The following is a 15,999-nucleotide window of genomic DNA, read 5'->3' on the forward strand; positions in this document are numbered from 1 at the left end:
ACCACTTTTTTAACATTTTATTTTGATTAAATTAAATCTCAAGGGGACGACTATATATATCATATAGTTTATAGTTTAGTTATTTTTATTCATAAAGCGATCTTCTTCGGTTTCAGTTATTAATCATAAAGACTTCTTATTTGGTATACATCAGTGGGTATTAAATATATAGTTAGTTAAAGGAATTTAATTTGTATTGAGTCCTGGGAAAACTACATCACTAATATAGTAATATTCCGGCGAAAACAAAGCTTACTTTATTGGTTTTGCTAAGAACTGCCCAACTGTTTCCACCGCATATTAAATTATTTTTGTATACATCATCATAATCATTTGTGGTACCAACAAAGAAGCAATACAATACCAAATGGTTACATCCGTCTATCTGCCACCAATAAGTGCTCCTGTCAGTCAGCCAAAGCAGCAGTGGTCAACTAGGCGTTTGAATGGACGCCAATGTTCCATTGCATTGCACAAAGTGCGCGGCGGAGTAAGTGGAGCAGGAAAATGGTGCTGCTCAACCAGTTATGGCCGCAATTTCGAAGGAAAATACAATTGAACTTTACGACTTGTGCGCCTATGACAACAATTGGCATTACTTTCCTCCAAAGTCCCAAAGACCCATATCTATCAACTTGCCAGTATGCGTAGATCAATCAAGCCAAATCAAGCGTGTTGTACAAATAAAATACTCACACACACACACAAGCAGGCATGCTGGTGATAGTGCGGCGTTTAAGTTTAGTTCGGTAATTAAAAGCCAAATGCTCATAAAACGAAAATTTATTAGCATTGTCTAAGCGAGTGTGTGTTTGTCGAGCACACACAGCCGTGTCACTCGACACTGTGCGTGTGTAATACAGTTGCACATGAAAGAGGCGTGGCAGGGGGCAAATGGGGGCAGGGGGGAGTGGCATAAACGGCGACTGCGACATGTGGGTGTTGAAATCCCTATGGATTTTTAATGTGCTTAATTTGAGTGACAGCTCCAAAATGGGCACGATCGATTTCTGCGCGTCAACACCTCCTGCCACGCCCCCTTTCAACTGAATGTCATTGTCCACCGACACACATACACGCACACGGAAATGACTCCATTTGGCCATAATTGGGAATAGATTGTGAAATTTATGATTTAAGTTATATGGTTTATTAAAAAGGGTTTCCTGCTACTTTCTAATGACTTGAAATCTCTATAAACAATGATAGCAAGTTGCAAAGAAGTTCATGAAAATAATAATATTTTCTAAATATCATAGATGACAGAGTGCTATTTAATGTTTTGCAGTAAACTTAAAAATTATGGAACTAAGAAATATTTGTACAATTGGGGGATTCGGAGGGGTGACATTTGTACGGTGAAAAAATGTTTACAGCACATCTTATTCATAACTTTTAAAATCTACAAATGTATATTCAATAGACAACAATCACTTGTTCTCCGCGATGGTGTTTTTCCGTTATCAATTTAATACACACCATTTTTTTACCATCTGATTGTGAAACCAATGTCCCCACGAAATACTCCTAATTCCGCACTGAGCCCAGTTCATCTCATCTAATTCCTGGCTGCTCATTCGACCGAGTGTCGCACGGTCCTTAGAACGAATCCTGCTGACAAGCTCAAAGAAAATGCATAATTAATACGTTTTCCAACGAGAAGTACACAAAAAATGAAATACAAGTGGGGAGGAACGAAATTAACGCGAACGACTTGTACAGTGAGCCCTCTGAGTACACAACGCAACAGCCAGCAGCGCGGCACGCACACCCACACAAGCGAGCACAAAAGCACAAACGCGCTGGCAAATTAGCCAAATGCGTTATTTGGCCCACAAGCATTTCAGTTTCAGTCGCTCACGGAACGTCCTGGCGTTTGGCCGCAAAAGCCCAGGCAGAAACCAAAGTCAAAAAAGTCCAAAAAGCCAAGAGCCCAGGGCCAGAAGTCGAAATCCAAAAGCCAAAAACCAAAAGCCAAAAGGTCGGGGAAATCCGTGGCAAACGTGATGTAGGAGCTCGAAACGCTAAATGTGCGAAAAGTGTGTTTTAATGTGTGCATACACATATGGATATTGATATGGATATGTATCTTCGCTGATCTTGGCCGAACATCTGGCCGCAATCAACTGATAAATTTATCAATTAACTGCCCGCTATCTGCGGCCAAAAGCCAAGCTAATGAGGTTGTCGCGTTTCGTGTGACTGTGTTTATGTACCAGTGAATGTGTTTGTGTGCATTAAGTCTGCGATCTGACATTTGGATTGGTCTGCTCGGATTCACCCGCCGCGATCTAATCAAATGGATACGCCGGTTAATTGCGGATTGCATATTAATGAGACTCTGGCAGTAACTGCGCCCAGCCCACGCTCCCTGTCCAACAGCATAGCACAACCCACTGAACCACCGCACCACCCAACCAACTGCCATCACCAAGCGCCGGGTTCACTGGCAGCTGTTACCTCTGCGTAATACACCTTTCTTTCCTGCGTTAATTTTTATGGACACATTACTTTTGGGGCCCGTTGTCTGCATGGTACTGCCAAAGCTAGGTGATTCATCTCTATGAATGAATCTGGTCGTGCGAAAATCTAATGTAGCCAATTGGGTGTGCGTTTGCACTTAATCCGCGCGCTAAGCACTTCGATTAGTCAGTTTGGGCCCCCAGTCCCCTCCCATCTACACGGATTTTTAATTTTGTATCAGATTTTTCTAAATATTTTTCAAACAAATGCGAGCAAGTGTGTGTGCGGCGTGATAAAACAACAGCAACAAAATAAATACCGAAAATTATGATAGAGCTAGTTCTGTAGACCGAAGTAGGAATGCCCTCGTAGATATGATAAAAATGGTCTGTTTATCTTAAAGATCGTTTTAACCCCTTGTTTCGCAAAATGTGATCATGTCAATATTGACAGTTTAAACTTAATAAAACTAGTTACCTAGTTGGTAAGACTAAGATAGCTAGCATATAAAATCATCTGTCGTTGAAATATACCCTTAAACCCAAAAATGTCTCACAATGGCAAAGTACAGCAAAAAATAAATCCAAACAGTATGAACCGAAAGATATAAAAAATGTAAAGCATTGGAAGAATTTTCGACCTGCCGACTTTTGTGTACTTTAATCGACAACACAAAAGAAGAGCAACAACAAAAGATGAGAAAAAATATCGCGCATACGCTACGTTGCCTGCTCCGTGTGGAGCGGGAGGGGAATGGGGCTGGGCCCGGTCTACGAGAATGCTGGAGCAGCTGGTCGGTGGGTGGGGAGAGGGGTAGAGGGGGCTGGGTGGAGCAGCATCGTCAGCATCTCAGGTTGGACGCTCCGACAACCGACAACCGACAGCCAACTGTCAGTTTGTAATCAACGCGTGCCAACGGCAACGGCAGCTGTGCGTGTGGATAAGAAACTTTCGGGCCGCCCACCCATCGACCTCTTCGCCCATCCACCCTTTGACCTAGCCGCCCAACCACCCCCAACCACCCATACCCACCCAGTGATCCTGCTCGATGTCGTGACCTATGACCCATCGTTGGCTGACAAATGGCGGCATTACATTGCCCACAAAAGCCTATTGTGCAGAGCCGGAGACTAATCACTTAACTATTTATAAACAGCGCACATGCAAGTTCCACTACAGATCGATTCGAATTTGGCCATTCCGAAATGGAGTCAGTGATAAGTGTAGCAACTGAAAGAAAGGCCAACATTTCAGTGACATTAATAAGCCCAAATCAGTGGAACTCCATGCGTTTAAGACAAATATTCAAAACTACAAACAGTTGAAATGGTAGTTGCTACCAAAGAGAAATCTTGTATGATAAAGTTTTTGGGAAGAATGAAATTTATTTATTCGTGTGCGATGTTCTATTAGTAATCCTCCTATCCACAGTGAACTATAAAAGTGTTATTTTTGACCGCAAAATTATGTGTTTTATGGAATGAACACACCTAATAAACGATTTCTCATTAAGTGTTAATCCCGCTGGCTTATCGGTTCAATCTATTTATAAAATCAATTCAAACTTAAGAAGGCGCATATCTCACCGATGCTGGGTAGGTAAGCAAAGCAAATACATTTCAGTTCCTATTGATCTTGTATGAATAGATAGATATCACCGTTTTGCACCGTGCATAAAGTGCGAGATACTTGTTTCGAGAGATGCAGTTTTGAGCACCCGTATTTTGATTCACCCGTATTGTACTCTCAGTTCCAAAGTGTGTGCTCAAGCTGTTTGCCTTACGGGTGTGGACGTGGAGGAGCAGACTTCGGGAGTGGGGGCACCGGCGGAGACTGGCTATAGTGTCATCCGATCGAAGGTCGCCCGGCAGCACAGAGAATCCGATTCCGATTGGGATTCCGATTCTTGACCATAGGAATTCCTCTGGGGGAGCATGTGCCTGATTTATTTATTTCCAGTCTTTGGAGCGATATAAACAGAGCAGTGCGAGAATAGGCGAATATATGATTTTCGGGCGAGACTATTTGCCGGCTGGTCCGGTCGGAGCTGAAATTGAATTGTAAATGGCAATATTAATTGGGAATCATTTAAGTTTTCCGATGATTTTTTCTGTGTTTTGTTCGGTCTATGCATGCTCGGTGGCATAATTTATGGGCGCTAATTACTTTTGCCCCATTTTGTGTATTTCGCGTGCTGTCCAAGGCCAATTACGCTTACTTATTGCAATTTATGTGGCCACAGTCCGGCCGTAATTGGAAATTGTGTAAGGTCGCAGGCAATTCCATTATTTGTATGCACTTCTGGACGCTCTGTTCTCCGGTCTGGCATTTTTCTAGCATTTTTATAATGACGCCAGAGCGTTTTCTGTACAGACGGTACCTAGCCCAGTTTTTCCTTTTCAGCCGCTTGATTAGTGACCTACGTTTCGCCCACACAGAATCAATTTGTTCATGTCGCCTTCAGTGAGAATAAAGTCCACCCCAAGAGCCTAAGTTACCCGCCGGCATGGCGGCGTTGGAACATCCGGATGTCATGCTGCCGTACTCCAAACTGCTGTCAACAGCGCTGACTGTGGCCAGTGGAAACCCGAACTCCTCGGATGCCACTTTGCTGTCCATCCAGGCCACTGCGGCACCAGCTGGCGAAGTGATGGCCACCGGAGCCGAGAAGGTGGGTGTGCCCTCGATGAACTCCTACCTGGTGAGCATGGCGTGGCCAAAGTCGCTGGCGGTGGCCGTCTTCCTGGTCATCATCCTGGTCACCGTGGTGGGCAACACACTTGTCATCCTCGCCGTCCTGACCACTCGCCGCCTGCGCACGGTCACCAACTGCTTCGTGATGAACTTGGCCATCACCGACTGGCTGGTCGGGACCTGCGTGATGCCTCCATCGGTGGTTCTCTACATAACAGGTGAGTGGTGGCAGTGGAGGGCCTGTCCATGCCCATCGATGGCTGAAGATTTATGGCTCTGTGGGGGAATTACACTTGCCGCGAAGAAGAAGGAATCGAAGCCAGTGTTTACTATTTGGCGCTCTCCGGTGGAAGTTCGGGTAGTAAACATTTACCCAAATCGATTGGGGAGCCCATTTGGTCGATTCCGATTCAAAATAGTCCCAGAGTGAAAATTATAAAATTTCTACTTTGCCAAAATATACATATTTTTTATGGCAAAACATCTTGTGAGTGGTGCGAGTGTTTTATGGGGTTCGATGGAAAACCTTTGATAATTCTGATTCAGAAATTCTAAATATCAGGTGACTCGTTGGTCGGTCTATATTTTTATCAGAATTTGGAATGAAGCAAAAGTTATTTTAAACCTTTTAAGTGGTACAAAATCTGTTATTTTACCTTAATTCAAAGAAAACAATATGTTTATCGTAGTCGTCTTACATTTATAATGTTTAAGTTATTATTTATATTTAAGAATATATAATATATATATATATAAGAATATATATATAAGAATATTTATCATAAAAGTTTGAAAAGTGTGAAAGGAAAGTGTGAGTCTTATTCGTAGCCAAACGAAAACTAAAGATAATGTTTCGCTATTGTTTCTTTAACAATACCAGAAAGAATTTAAAGTGGTTTAGATGCAAGGATCGGCTAGTGTAATGCCTCGTTAATCCCGGCCAGGTGCACAAACCGATTGAAGCTTGGCGCAAATATTTATTCTTTGCAGGCACCTGGCGCTTTGGCTGGATACTGTGCGACATTTGGATCTCGCTGGACATCCTGCTCTGCACCGGCTCCATCCTCAGCCTTTGCGCCATCAGCCTGGACAGGTGAGTTGGCCAACTAATTTCGTAATTTGCCGTTGATGTCATAGCAATGGCCACAGTCCACGTCCGCAGTCAGCAGTCCACGGTCCTTGGTGCTTGTTCGTTGGTCCTTAGTCCTTAGATTAAGTCATGGCAAGGTGCAAAAACAGTGCAAAATAATTTATTTGTTGACGTTTTTATTGCCGCATGACCGTTGTTCTGGCCATTCCCAGTGCATATCCTTTGAGTGTGCGACGCCACAATAGCAAGGATTGGGTTGGGCTTGGATTCCCATTCCCATTTCCCATTTCCCGTGTTCCCATCCCTCCGCTTGCTTTTGTTGGAAGTTTCAATTACATTTTAATGGCATTTCCAAGTTTTGTGTTGTGGCTCCCGAGTTGAGCTGATCCAGCTGAGCCGGAGCCATGGATCTGAACCCGAACCAGGACATAACTGACGCCCACTGGCGTTGTGTGCCTTTTGGCCTGGCCAGAAAGCCGTCTGCGGCTTTGCGAACAATATGACCGCTTGGCTTTTGTTTTTTTAGCATTTCTCCGGCCATTTCCGTTGCGTTTATTGGCCCGGCTTTTATATTTCGCCCTTTTCTGCTTTTTATTTCGCAGGTATCTCGCCGTCACACAGCCACTGACGTACTCCAAGAAGCGCCGCTCCAAGCGACTGGCCCTCCTCATGATTCTCGTCGTGTGGATAACGGCCCTGTCAATCACATGTCCACCCTATTTGGGCTGGTAAGTAAACGCCAGCTGCATGGAGGGCAAAATTATCCGTAACCCGTGATGGATCGGCCATTCATCTGCTAAGAAAACCGTTCATGTTATAATCATTTAGTTAAACGCATTGAATATGGTTAGGAGTACAGGCAACACATGATATTGATCAATACTTAATATTATTAAAAATGTTTTTTTTTTTGGTACATATTTTTAACACTTTTTTTTTAATTTTTAAGCACATGTGCTTATATATTGTAATGTTTTTAAGTAATTGTAGCAATATCGTTTTGAGTCTTTCCTGTGTAAATTGAAATTTGTAATATTTTTATTGAGCCCCCCTTTTTTTTTTAACCAAATTTTGTCTTTCCGGAGGCGTGACCGTATTTCGTGGCTTTTTGCGGCTGGGAGTCCTGTTTCCCTTTCTTCTATTTTGGGCTAATGGCTGTGTGGTGGCCCAGCATAGATAATGTGTTACAAAAGGGTCTTGAAATACGTACGCGTATTTATATTATATTTGTGCCTTCGGCTGCGCCTAAAAAACATTACGTAATTGCGTTCTTGCTGTTGGTCGTGCAGCCATTACATTGAAGTTTTAATGAGTTGTTAATGACTTTGTTTGCCGCGGCGCATTTGCTTTGTTCTCACCTACGCACACTCTCTCAACCCGCAAGCCGCACACTTGTGTGTTGCATACTTCCAGGCGCCCAAATTAACCAGCACTCACTCACACTCACTCACACGCACCACAAAGCCAGCATGTCCTTAATGCCATTGGCCATGGCTTAGTTTGGCCCCCTTTGCAGGAGCCGAAGAGCACGGCTTAAAGGGCACATTAAAACGGGCTGAGGCCGAATTACAGCCACAGCTGCAGGACATTGGAAAATTTCGAAAATTTGTGCTGGGGGAAAATTGCAATTATACGCGGCAGCAGATGGCGCCACTTCCACGTTTTCATTCCTTAAGCGGAATAGTTTTATGAAAATAGTTTGCAAATGCATCGGTGCAACTGTTTGTTTTAGTTGCAAATCTATTATTTGTTATTGCCCAATGAATAATTTAGATTTGACTTTCGCCTAATTGATTTAAGCATTGTTTGTTCGCTTTATTACAAATGAAGCTACTGTATTAATTTACCTTAAATTTCGGACTGATTAATGCACTAGATAAATGAATATAAAATAGGTTTTTTTCTGGAAAAGTGGGCTATTTCCACTCAGGTCTTGTAAATGCCCAAATACAAACAAAGTGACATGTATACAATGATAGTGTTGGGATATTTTGGTATCGGGTCCTGTATTAGCGTGAGTAATACATATTTAGGGTAACAAGGAGATAATTCAGTTGACTATTACTACACCGGAAAATTCCATTGGCAGTAATGACAATGCAGCAATGAATTATTTTAAGGAACAACAACAAACGAAACTGGCTTCGGTAAGCCAAAACAAATTTTAACCGCTTCTAAGGGGTTTAATTCTACGAGTAATGGGTATAAAAAGACCGAAGTGACGCGAAGCTTGCCAACCACAGTCGTTGTGTGTGACATTTTACCCATTTGTTACTCTATTCCCCACAGTGCACGATTGTTCCTTCACTTGGCACATTTGGTGTAGGCCAAGGCACTGCTCTGTTGTCTTGGAATCGGTTTCTTCCGCATATTGATTTAAAGTCAGCTCCGGTTTGTGTTGGCAGAATGACCATCACCTGAGATGTGCATAAGCCAAAGGATTCCAGAAGGGACTACTCTGTCTGGCTTGGGTTTTGGATTTGAATTCGAATTGCGAACGGCTTAACTCAGCCAGTTGTCATTCCCCAAGTCCCAGTTCCCCAGCCGCAATCACAACCGCAAGAGCCACCAAACCTGGGTGGCACATCCTTCCAGCCCACAAACCACATGCAATTCGAACTGGAATTCAATTTGCCATTCACATCCACATTCGCAGGTACGAGGCTGGGCGGCACCAGGCGGAGTTCGTGGACTGTCGCTACAACCAAAACAAGGGCTACGTGGTCTTCTCGGCGATGGGATCGTTCTTCATCCCCCTCACCGTGATGCTTTACGTCTACGTTAAGATTGGTTATGTCCTCACGTCGCGGCGACAGCGCATTGTGCGCGATGCGGTAAGCATATACGAGTATGGTACGTGTCCCTCTGCGTTCCCTGAAATGTGTCCGGAAATTTATCATGTCACACCTAACACATCTAACTAGCTCACCAGCTCACTAGCTCACCAGCTCACCAGCTAACCAGCTAGCCATGGACTAAGTTGTCGGACACTGGGGAAAAAGATCCAGGAGTGCTCAACACTTCAAATGCAGATCTTCATTAAGTTGAGATACCCACTGGGCATTCCACTTGAGTACTTGGCACTTATCGCCCAGGGCTGTAGGTGATATTTTAAGTGCTGAGCTTTGATAACAGAAGCCTAACTAATTTTCTAATCACAAATTGTGTTTGCTATGAATTCTTGGTTGTAAAATGAATTACTTATCTTTTGCTTGTTGCAATGCAGGAGTGCTCAACACTTCAAATGCAGATCTTCATTAAGTTGAGATACCCACTGGGCATTCCACTTGAGTACTTGGCACTTATCGCCCAGTGCTGTAGGTGATATTTTAAGTGCTGAGCTTTGATAACAGAAGCCTAACTAATTTTCTAATCACAAATTGTGTTTGCTATGAATTCTTGGTTGTAAAATGAATTACTTATCTTTTGCTTGTTGCAATGCACTGAACTTCAAAGAAATTGTGTGTTCTCATGGTCAATAATGACAAGAAAATGCAATAAGAACATATTCTGAATCTTTAAAAAAGTGCATACTTGTTTTAAAATACAAATTGTAAATACCCTCTCCAGTTTGTTTAATAAAAAAAAAAAGTGAAGCGAGTTTGCTGCCAAGACCCTCAAGTAATTGGAGAAATTAGGCGACGTAAAGTGGAACTAAGTAATTACAGCAACCCAAATCCGGAAACTCCATGCCCGGACATGCAATCTAAATTATTCCTTACGTTTGTGCCAGTGCTCTGCTTACAAATTTCCCTCCATTTTGTCTCTCCACTAGCACTCGGAGCGCACGGCGGACTACGATGTGGATGGGGACAACTTCATCTCGGAGTCGGAGCACTATCATTGCACGCCAACCAAGTGGCTGCCGAACAGGAGGTCTCGCTGGAGGTTCAACTCCCTGCACGACCCACCCGGCGCCACCACGAATGCAGCCAAAGGACACCAGTCGTCCGTCAAGTGTTCCAAGTGCTCCTCTGCCTCTAGAACTGTAGATGGAACTGGACCTGGAGCTGAAGTGGCGGACAAAACGCTAACGTTCAAACACCAGCCCACCTTCTACGAGCTGGTCGAGGTGTCGCGTCTCTCGTCGCTCATTCACTGCTCGGCAATTAGCTGCAAGTATGGAGGACCCTGCATGCACTCCACGCCCTCGGGCATGCACTACGTGGGCACGGACGCCTCCTTCTCGGACACCTGCCTGGGTGGCAATGCGAGTAACACCAGCACCTCCAACACCGCCGCACTGGACAGCAACGAGAAACTGGAGGCGGAGGCCCAGCAAAAGCAGAAGCAGCAGCGATCCTCCTTCGACCACCATCACCCACATCCACACCACATTGGCTCCCAGAGCCATCACACCCATCCCAACCATCACCACCGCATACCAATGCGAGTTTCGACCACGAAACGTGATAGCAAGACCGCCAAGACCCTGACTATTGTGATGGGCGGCCTAATTGCTTGCTGGCTGCCCTTCTTCGTCTATTATCTGCTGATTCCCTTCCTGCCGCGACCCGCCGTCCTCGAGGACCTCATGTTCGGCTTCACCTGGATTGGCTGGGTCAACTGCGCCATCAACCCGTTCATCTACGCCTTCTACAATCCGGACTTTCGCACTGCCTTCTGGCGGCTCACTTGTCGCCCCATTTGCAAGCAAAAGCGTCCTCCCAACCACCTGGCCATGTTCCGTGGCTAGTTTCCGGATGCAGATGCAGACGCGGATACGGATACGGATTCAGAACCGGCTTCCGAATCACTGAACACTTAAGTGTGTGTCATAGTCGCAGTCCCCAGTCGCACAATCGACGCTCACTTGGGGGTGGTGGGGGAAATATCTCAGGCATATCCTTAGCTTTTCGCAGTACTGGTTCATCGACTTCTTTGTTTTCACCTTACAAAAACAGATTTGTGCTAATAAGTGGGGGGAACTACTTACGCACATGTTAATCTTTTTGAAAAACAGAACAAGTAGTGCCAATGCAAGGGCATCTAATTCACTCTAGACTAGAGTGCAGATAGTACATAAAATTGAATTTTAAAAGTACAACTATTTATACCCCTTATTTGTACTCTTCACGTTAGAGGAACTCATTGTTACATATAATTAAATCTATTCAAGATGATGAATTTAATTCACGCTTTATACCCATAAAAACAGAAAATATAGAAAATAGTTTAAGGCACATTACCAAAAGTTACCACGCATGTCCCTCCAGAAATTGAAACTAATATTTTAGGAAACAAAGCCAATGCAGCGACCTTTTAGCCAACTCCTGGCAACTACCTCACCAAATGAGTATTCATTTGCAAGGCACTAAGCTGTTTGCCGCACTCTATCCATCCTTTATGCCAAACGCAGCTAGTAAAACTTAGATACTTACGGTCAATATTGATTTTAGCAAAGATTGCCTTTTTAAACCCCAAAATGGACTGCCTTTTCAAGCTTTGCAAGTCGTACTTCGAGCAGTATCTTAAAGGTCACTTTACGGGCGCCATTTTTCGCAAGACTCATTGGACTTGTCCGGAAGTTAAGATTCTTGCCAGATCCAAATCCTATATGAGTATATAGTATTTTCCAGAGTAAGCGTTGATTGTGCGAGGCGAGCGGACCGAAGCGAAACGAAACAAAAGACAAATTATAGTATTTGCGAGTCTTTGTTGCCCGACGGCAACTGTTGACCATTGGGATGAGTAGGATGATGATGGTGATGTTGGTGATGTCCTCATCCTTATGCCTTTGTTGTGTGCGTCTAGTTTGTCTGTATAGTGGTGAGCTGCCAACGACATGTCTGGCGAATCCTTTGTTGGCCAAGTCCGGTCAAGCCCGGCCTAACCCCGCAGGCACGGTACACTGTGTGTCCAGCGTCCACTGTCCAGTTTCTGGTGTCCACTGTCCAGTCCAATCCGGCCAACCCATTTAATGTTTAAGCAATCGCACACGGCACTCCGTGCTCCGTGCTCCTCGACGGGCGAAAGTGAAACTGTAACTAAAACTAGGCCGGATTTCAAACTGCACTTGAGCCTGCCGGGAGTTTAGATGGCCTCTGGAAACCCCTTTGTGCGCGCACTAGGATCGTTAAGCGTTTTAGCCCAACTAATTTGTATAGTTGTATTATACATATGCCATACCCATTATATAGTACTTGTGACCGTGTGTGACTCTGCTTAACTATGTGTACTTGATAAATGTTCACCTGGAATGGATCTCTGTAAGGAACCTATCGGCCAGCCGAAAGAGTTCCTAACTAATAAACTTTAAGTTCAACCAAGAGGCAGTTTTATTACACCCAAAAAGTGGGAGTGGTGGAAGGTAAGGTAAGGTAAACGATGGTAATATGCCGAACATATAAAATATGCTCACAACTCTCAGCGGCGGTTTTTGCCATTCGGCTATAAATTGTCACGCAAAAGTTTTATGTGCAATTTTCTGAACACGTCTCCTCGTTCAAAATGACGGTAGTACGTGCTATCTGCAGCACATGGAAAGATTTGTCTAGTTAAACCACATAGGGTTCCTTGTATATTACGGACAATGCCAACGACTGGGTTGACATTCTTTCGGAGACTTACCATACATAGTCTCGAATATTAAAAGAGTAAGACTACCATTTCCATTTATTTCACTCCGCTGATAAGTATCTTTAAACACTTCAATGTCTGCTCTGCAACCCCAGTTTCGGTTGATAAAATCTTAGCTGAAGCGCAGAGAAGTTTTAATTTATTGGAAATGCGGGTGAAATGCGAGGGAAACGCTGTGGGAGTAGACCCCATTGCATAGCGCAATTCCCAGCGCAGCCTTGACTTAATTTTTTGTGATTTATCATTGCAAGTGGTAACCCGGTGGCCGCCACTAAGTTGTTTACGGCAAGGAGGACGGAAGCTAAAAAAAATATAAAAGAAACGCTGAATCAGCGAGACCCGGAAAATGGCTTCGGTATTCCGAAATACGGCTGTGCGACTCCGGTTCAGCTGTTTCTGTGCGGTGGCGTACATTAATTTAGCTGGAAATAAGGCGTGAAAAAATATGCGGTCATCATAATTACATATGCCCAGGCCCCCAGGACTCACAATGGAGGACCGCCCACACATGTGCCTAATATAAAAGCATGACGGGATGGTCGGCGATGGGACAGAGATGGGGCAGGAATGGGAAAGGGATGGAGCAGGGAAGGGATTCAAGGGGCCACCCACCCGCTCTCTAATGAATTGCAACACATTTCGCTGTCACATTTCACTTTCGAGTCGAGCTCAGCGGAAACGGTCGTCCTTAATGCCCCCTGTCAACGTCCTGAAAACCTGGAAACCTGGAAACGTAAATTTGGCTTTTTATAGCCGGTACTTGTCGCAAATACGGGGTATGTTGTGCTCCTGAGGTATACGAAACTGGAAAAACATATCTAGATATCTGAAATTGCATCATTAAATATTTAGCTTAGGTGCAATTGTTACAATTATAATTCATAATAATCGTAATAATGAGATTTGTAATTGTTGCTCTTATTTTAAAATTACACTTTATAATGCTAATGTGTATGAAATGTATTTTCTAAATTTTGAGCTGTGCACTTGTTTCAAATTTGCAAAAGCCAAAATGAAGGGGTACTTTGATTCTATATATGAAGTAGCTGTAAAAAATATGTTGGCAATAACTTTATGGCTTTTAGAGGCTGAAGTCTAATGAAATCTTTCCCGCTTAATTAATAAGAAAACATTTTAAATGCAAATATGAGTGATATAAATAAATTAAATTTTACTCAACAGCAAGTTGCTTGCTTAATGAGCCTCCTAGACACAACTTGTATTTGTACCGCTGATTAAAGGGTATACCTTAGGCAAAACACTGTTTCCCAGTATATGATTTTATACCTTTTTTTGGATGGAGCCCTCACCATTTCCACCTCTTTGTTGGCTGATATCGCGTAATGTGTTAAATTAAATGGCCGTTGCTTCAGGTGGAGCAGAGAGCGGAGGCGGAGGTGGAGGTGGAGGTTGGGATGGAGTTGACTGCCATGCCGACATCCTATTTTCAGCCGTCTGTTGACAGGTCCTTGGTCCTTGGGCTGATGTTGTTTTGCTTCCACGAGATTTTCGGTTATGTCATCGCAGCATTTGTGGGTTATGAAAAACCAAGGACAAAAACAATACATCGATACTTTCGAGCATTTAACAAGTGCTTGGGACAGGAAAAGTTGGCGCAACTCTCATGACAAATGCCCCGCAAATGTTTTTCGAATGAACTTTCGTTTTATTCCGGCTTCCTTTGTTTGCGCCGTCAAGTTGTTTTCTGGCCCAGTTGGGCCGACTGTTCCAATGAGTCTCCTTAAGTGCCGCCCACTCTGCAACCCAATTGGATTTTTTGGGGGGCCAACTTGGCCTCCTCGACTCAGTCGATCAATTAATGTTAGCACAGTTCAGACTTGGGCTCGAGCTCGGGCTCGATTAGAGTCTTAAAACTCCATTTGGAGGCTCCTCAACTGAACCTGCTCCCCGCGGAATGGATGCGGATTTGTGGGATGGGAATGGGGACTTGCTAGCTGGCTGTAGCTACAATGAAATATTCATGACGAAATGGCGGGGTTCGTATTTATGGTTACTTTGCGCACCAAACACAACTCTGCTCTTTTCCGGGGGTTTCTCTTGAATTCGTCCTGGTTAAATATAAATACAGACAAGCAGTACACACACATCTGAAACACATATGAAGGGCGGGGGTGTATAGTACAGTGTATCTGCAGTTGCGAATTCAATTTTGAGACTGATCAATAATTCACTTTACCCGCACTAACCATTGTTCGCAGGACTAGAGGGTCCTTCCCATTCCGGAGAGCTCTCCTTTAAGCGGAGAGCCAAAGCTTAAACAGAGATTAAATGTCAGAAAAACCAATCTGTAGCTGTTTTGGAGCTTTGTCTTTTCGAATTGTCTATTTATTTGTTCGTTTCCAAAAACTTGCTGTTCGTACACACACAACTATTAATAAATTTACATATATTTGCATGCAGATTATGCGGATTATGTCTGTGATATCAGCCGGAATGAGACGAAATGAGATATATGGTATACGAGGGTCGTTTGATAAGTCCGTGACTTTTTGAATAAAATATATTTTTTTCGTCAAAGAAGCGTTTTATTTCTCAACATAATCTCCTTTTAGCTCTATACATTTAGTCCAGCGTTTTTCCAATTTTTTTATTCCTTCCAAATAATAGGTTTTCTCAAGGCCCTCAAAATAGTCGTTTGTTTCTGTGATGACCTCTTCATTTGACCCGAATCTCTTACCGCCGAGCCATTTCTTCATGTTTGGAAACAAAAAATAGTCACAGGGGGCTAAATCTGGAGAATATGCTGGATGGGGTAGCAGTTCGTAGCCCAATTTATGAAATTTTTCCATGCTGACTACACACGTGTGCACCCGTGCATTGTCCTGATGGAACAGCACTTTTTTTTTCGCCAAATGCGGTCGTTTCTGCTTCAAATCAATATCGAATCTGTCCAAAAGCTCTGAATAATATTCGCCGGTGATCGTTTTACCCTTTTCAAGGTAATCGATGTGAATGATACCTTGTGCATCCCAAAAAACTGTGGCCATGACCTTGTTGGCCGACAGACCCACCTTGGCCTTCTTTGGTGCACGTTCACCCGGAGAAACCCACTGTCTTGATTGTTCTTTGGTCTCTGGTGTGGTGTGGTGGATCCATGTTTCGTCTACGGTAACGAAACGGCGCAAAAATTCGTTTGGATTGCGGTTGAACAT

At 43.7% G+C, this 15,999-nt stretch overlaps 1 protein-coding gene and 1 long non-coding RNA gene across 6 annotated transcripts; one reads left to right on the top strand and one right to left on the bottom strand.

The window, feature by feature from the left end:
- The first annotated feature begins 254 nt into the window (after positions 1–254).
- LOC6535479 (probable G-protein coupled receptor No18) lies at positions 255–12,512 on the top strand. Of its 5 annotated transcripts, none has more exons than XM_039375152.2 (7): positions 255–2,030; positions 3,895–4,062; positions 4,902–5,375; positions 6,148–6,250; positions 6,850–6,975; positions 8,904–9,081; positions 10,023–12,512. In XM_039375152.2, the coding sequence occupies exons 3-7, from the start codon at positions 4,970–4,972 to the stop codon at positions 10,941–10,943; spliced, it is 1,734 nt and encodes a 577-aa protein (XP_039231086.1). In that variant the 5' UTR covers positions 255–2,030; positions 3,895–4,062; positions 4,902–4,969; the 3' UTR covers positions 10,944–12,512. The 5 variants fall into 5 exon arrangements, with proteins under 5 accessions (XP_039231086.1, XP_039231087.1, XP_039231084.1 ...); XM_039375153.2 differs by having other exon boundaries at positions 255–2,008; XM_039375150.2 differs by lacking the exon at positions 255–2,030 and having other exon boundaries at positions 3,267–4,062; positions 4,867–5,375.
- On the bottom strand, positions 6,351–10,028 carry LOC120321712. Its single transcript, XR_005561415.2, has 2 exons — positions 9,177–10,028; positions 6,351–9,121 (listed from the first exon to the last, which is right to left on the bottom strand). It is a non-coding gene; the product is annotated as an uncharacterized LOC120321712 (long non-coding RNA).
- Positions 12,513–15,999: the final 3,487 nt, after the last annotated feature.

This window comes from Drosophila yakuba, chromosome 3R, assembly GCF_016746365.2.
Source record: "Drosophila yakuba strain Tai18E2 chromosome 3R, Prin_Dyak_Tai18E2_2.1, whole genome shotgun sequence".
In the NCBI taxonomy this organism is placed as follows: Eukaryota; Metazoa; Arthropoda; class Insecta; order Diptera; family Drosophilidae; genus Drosophila; species Drosophila yakuba.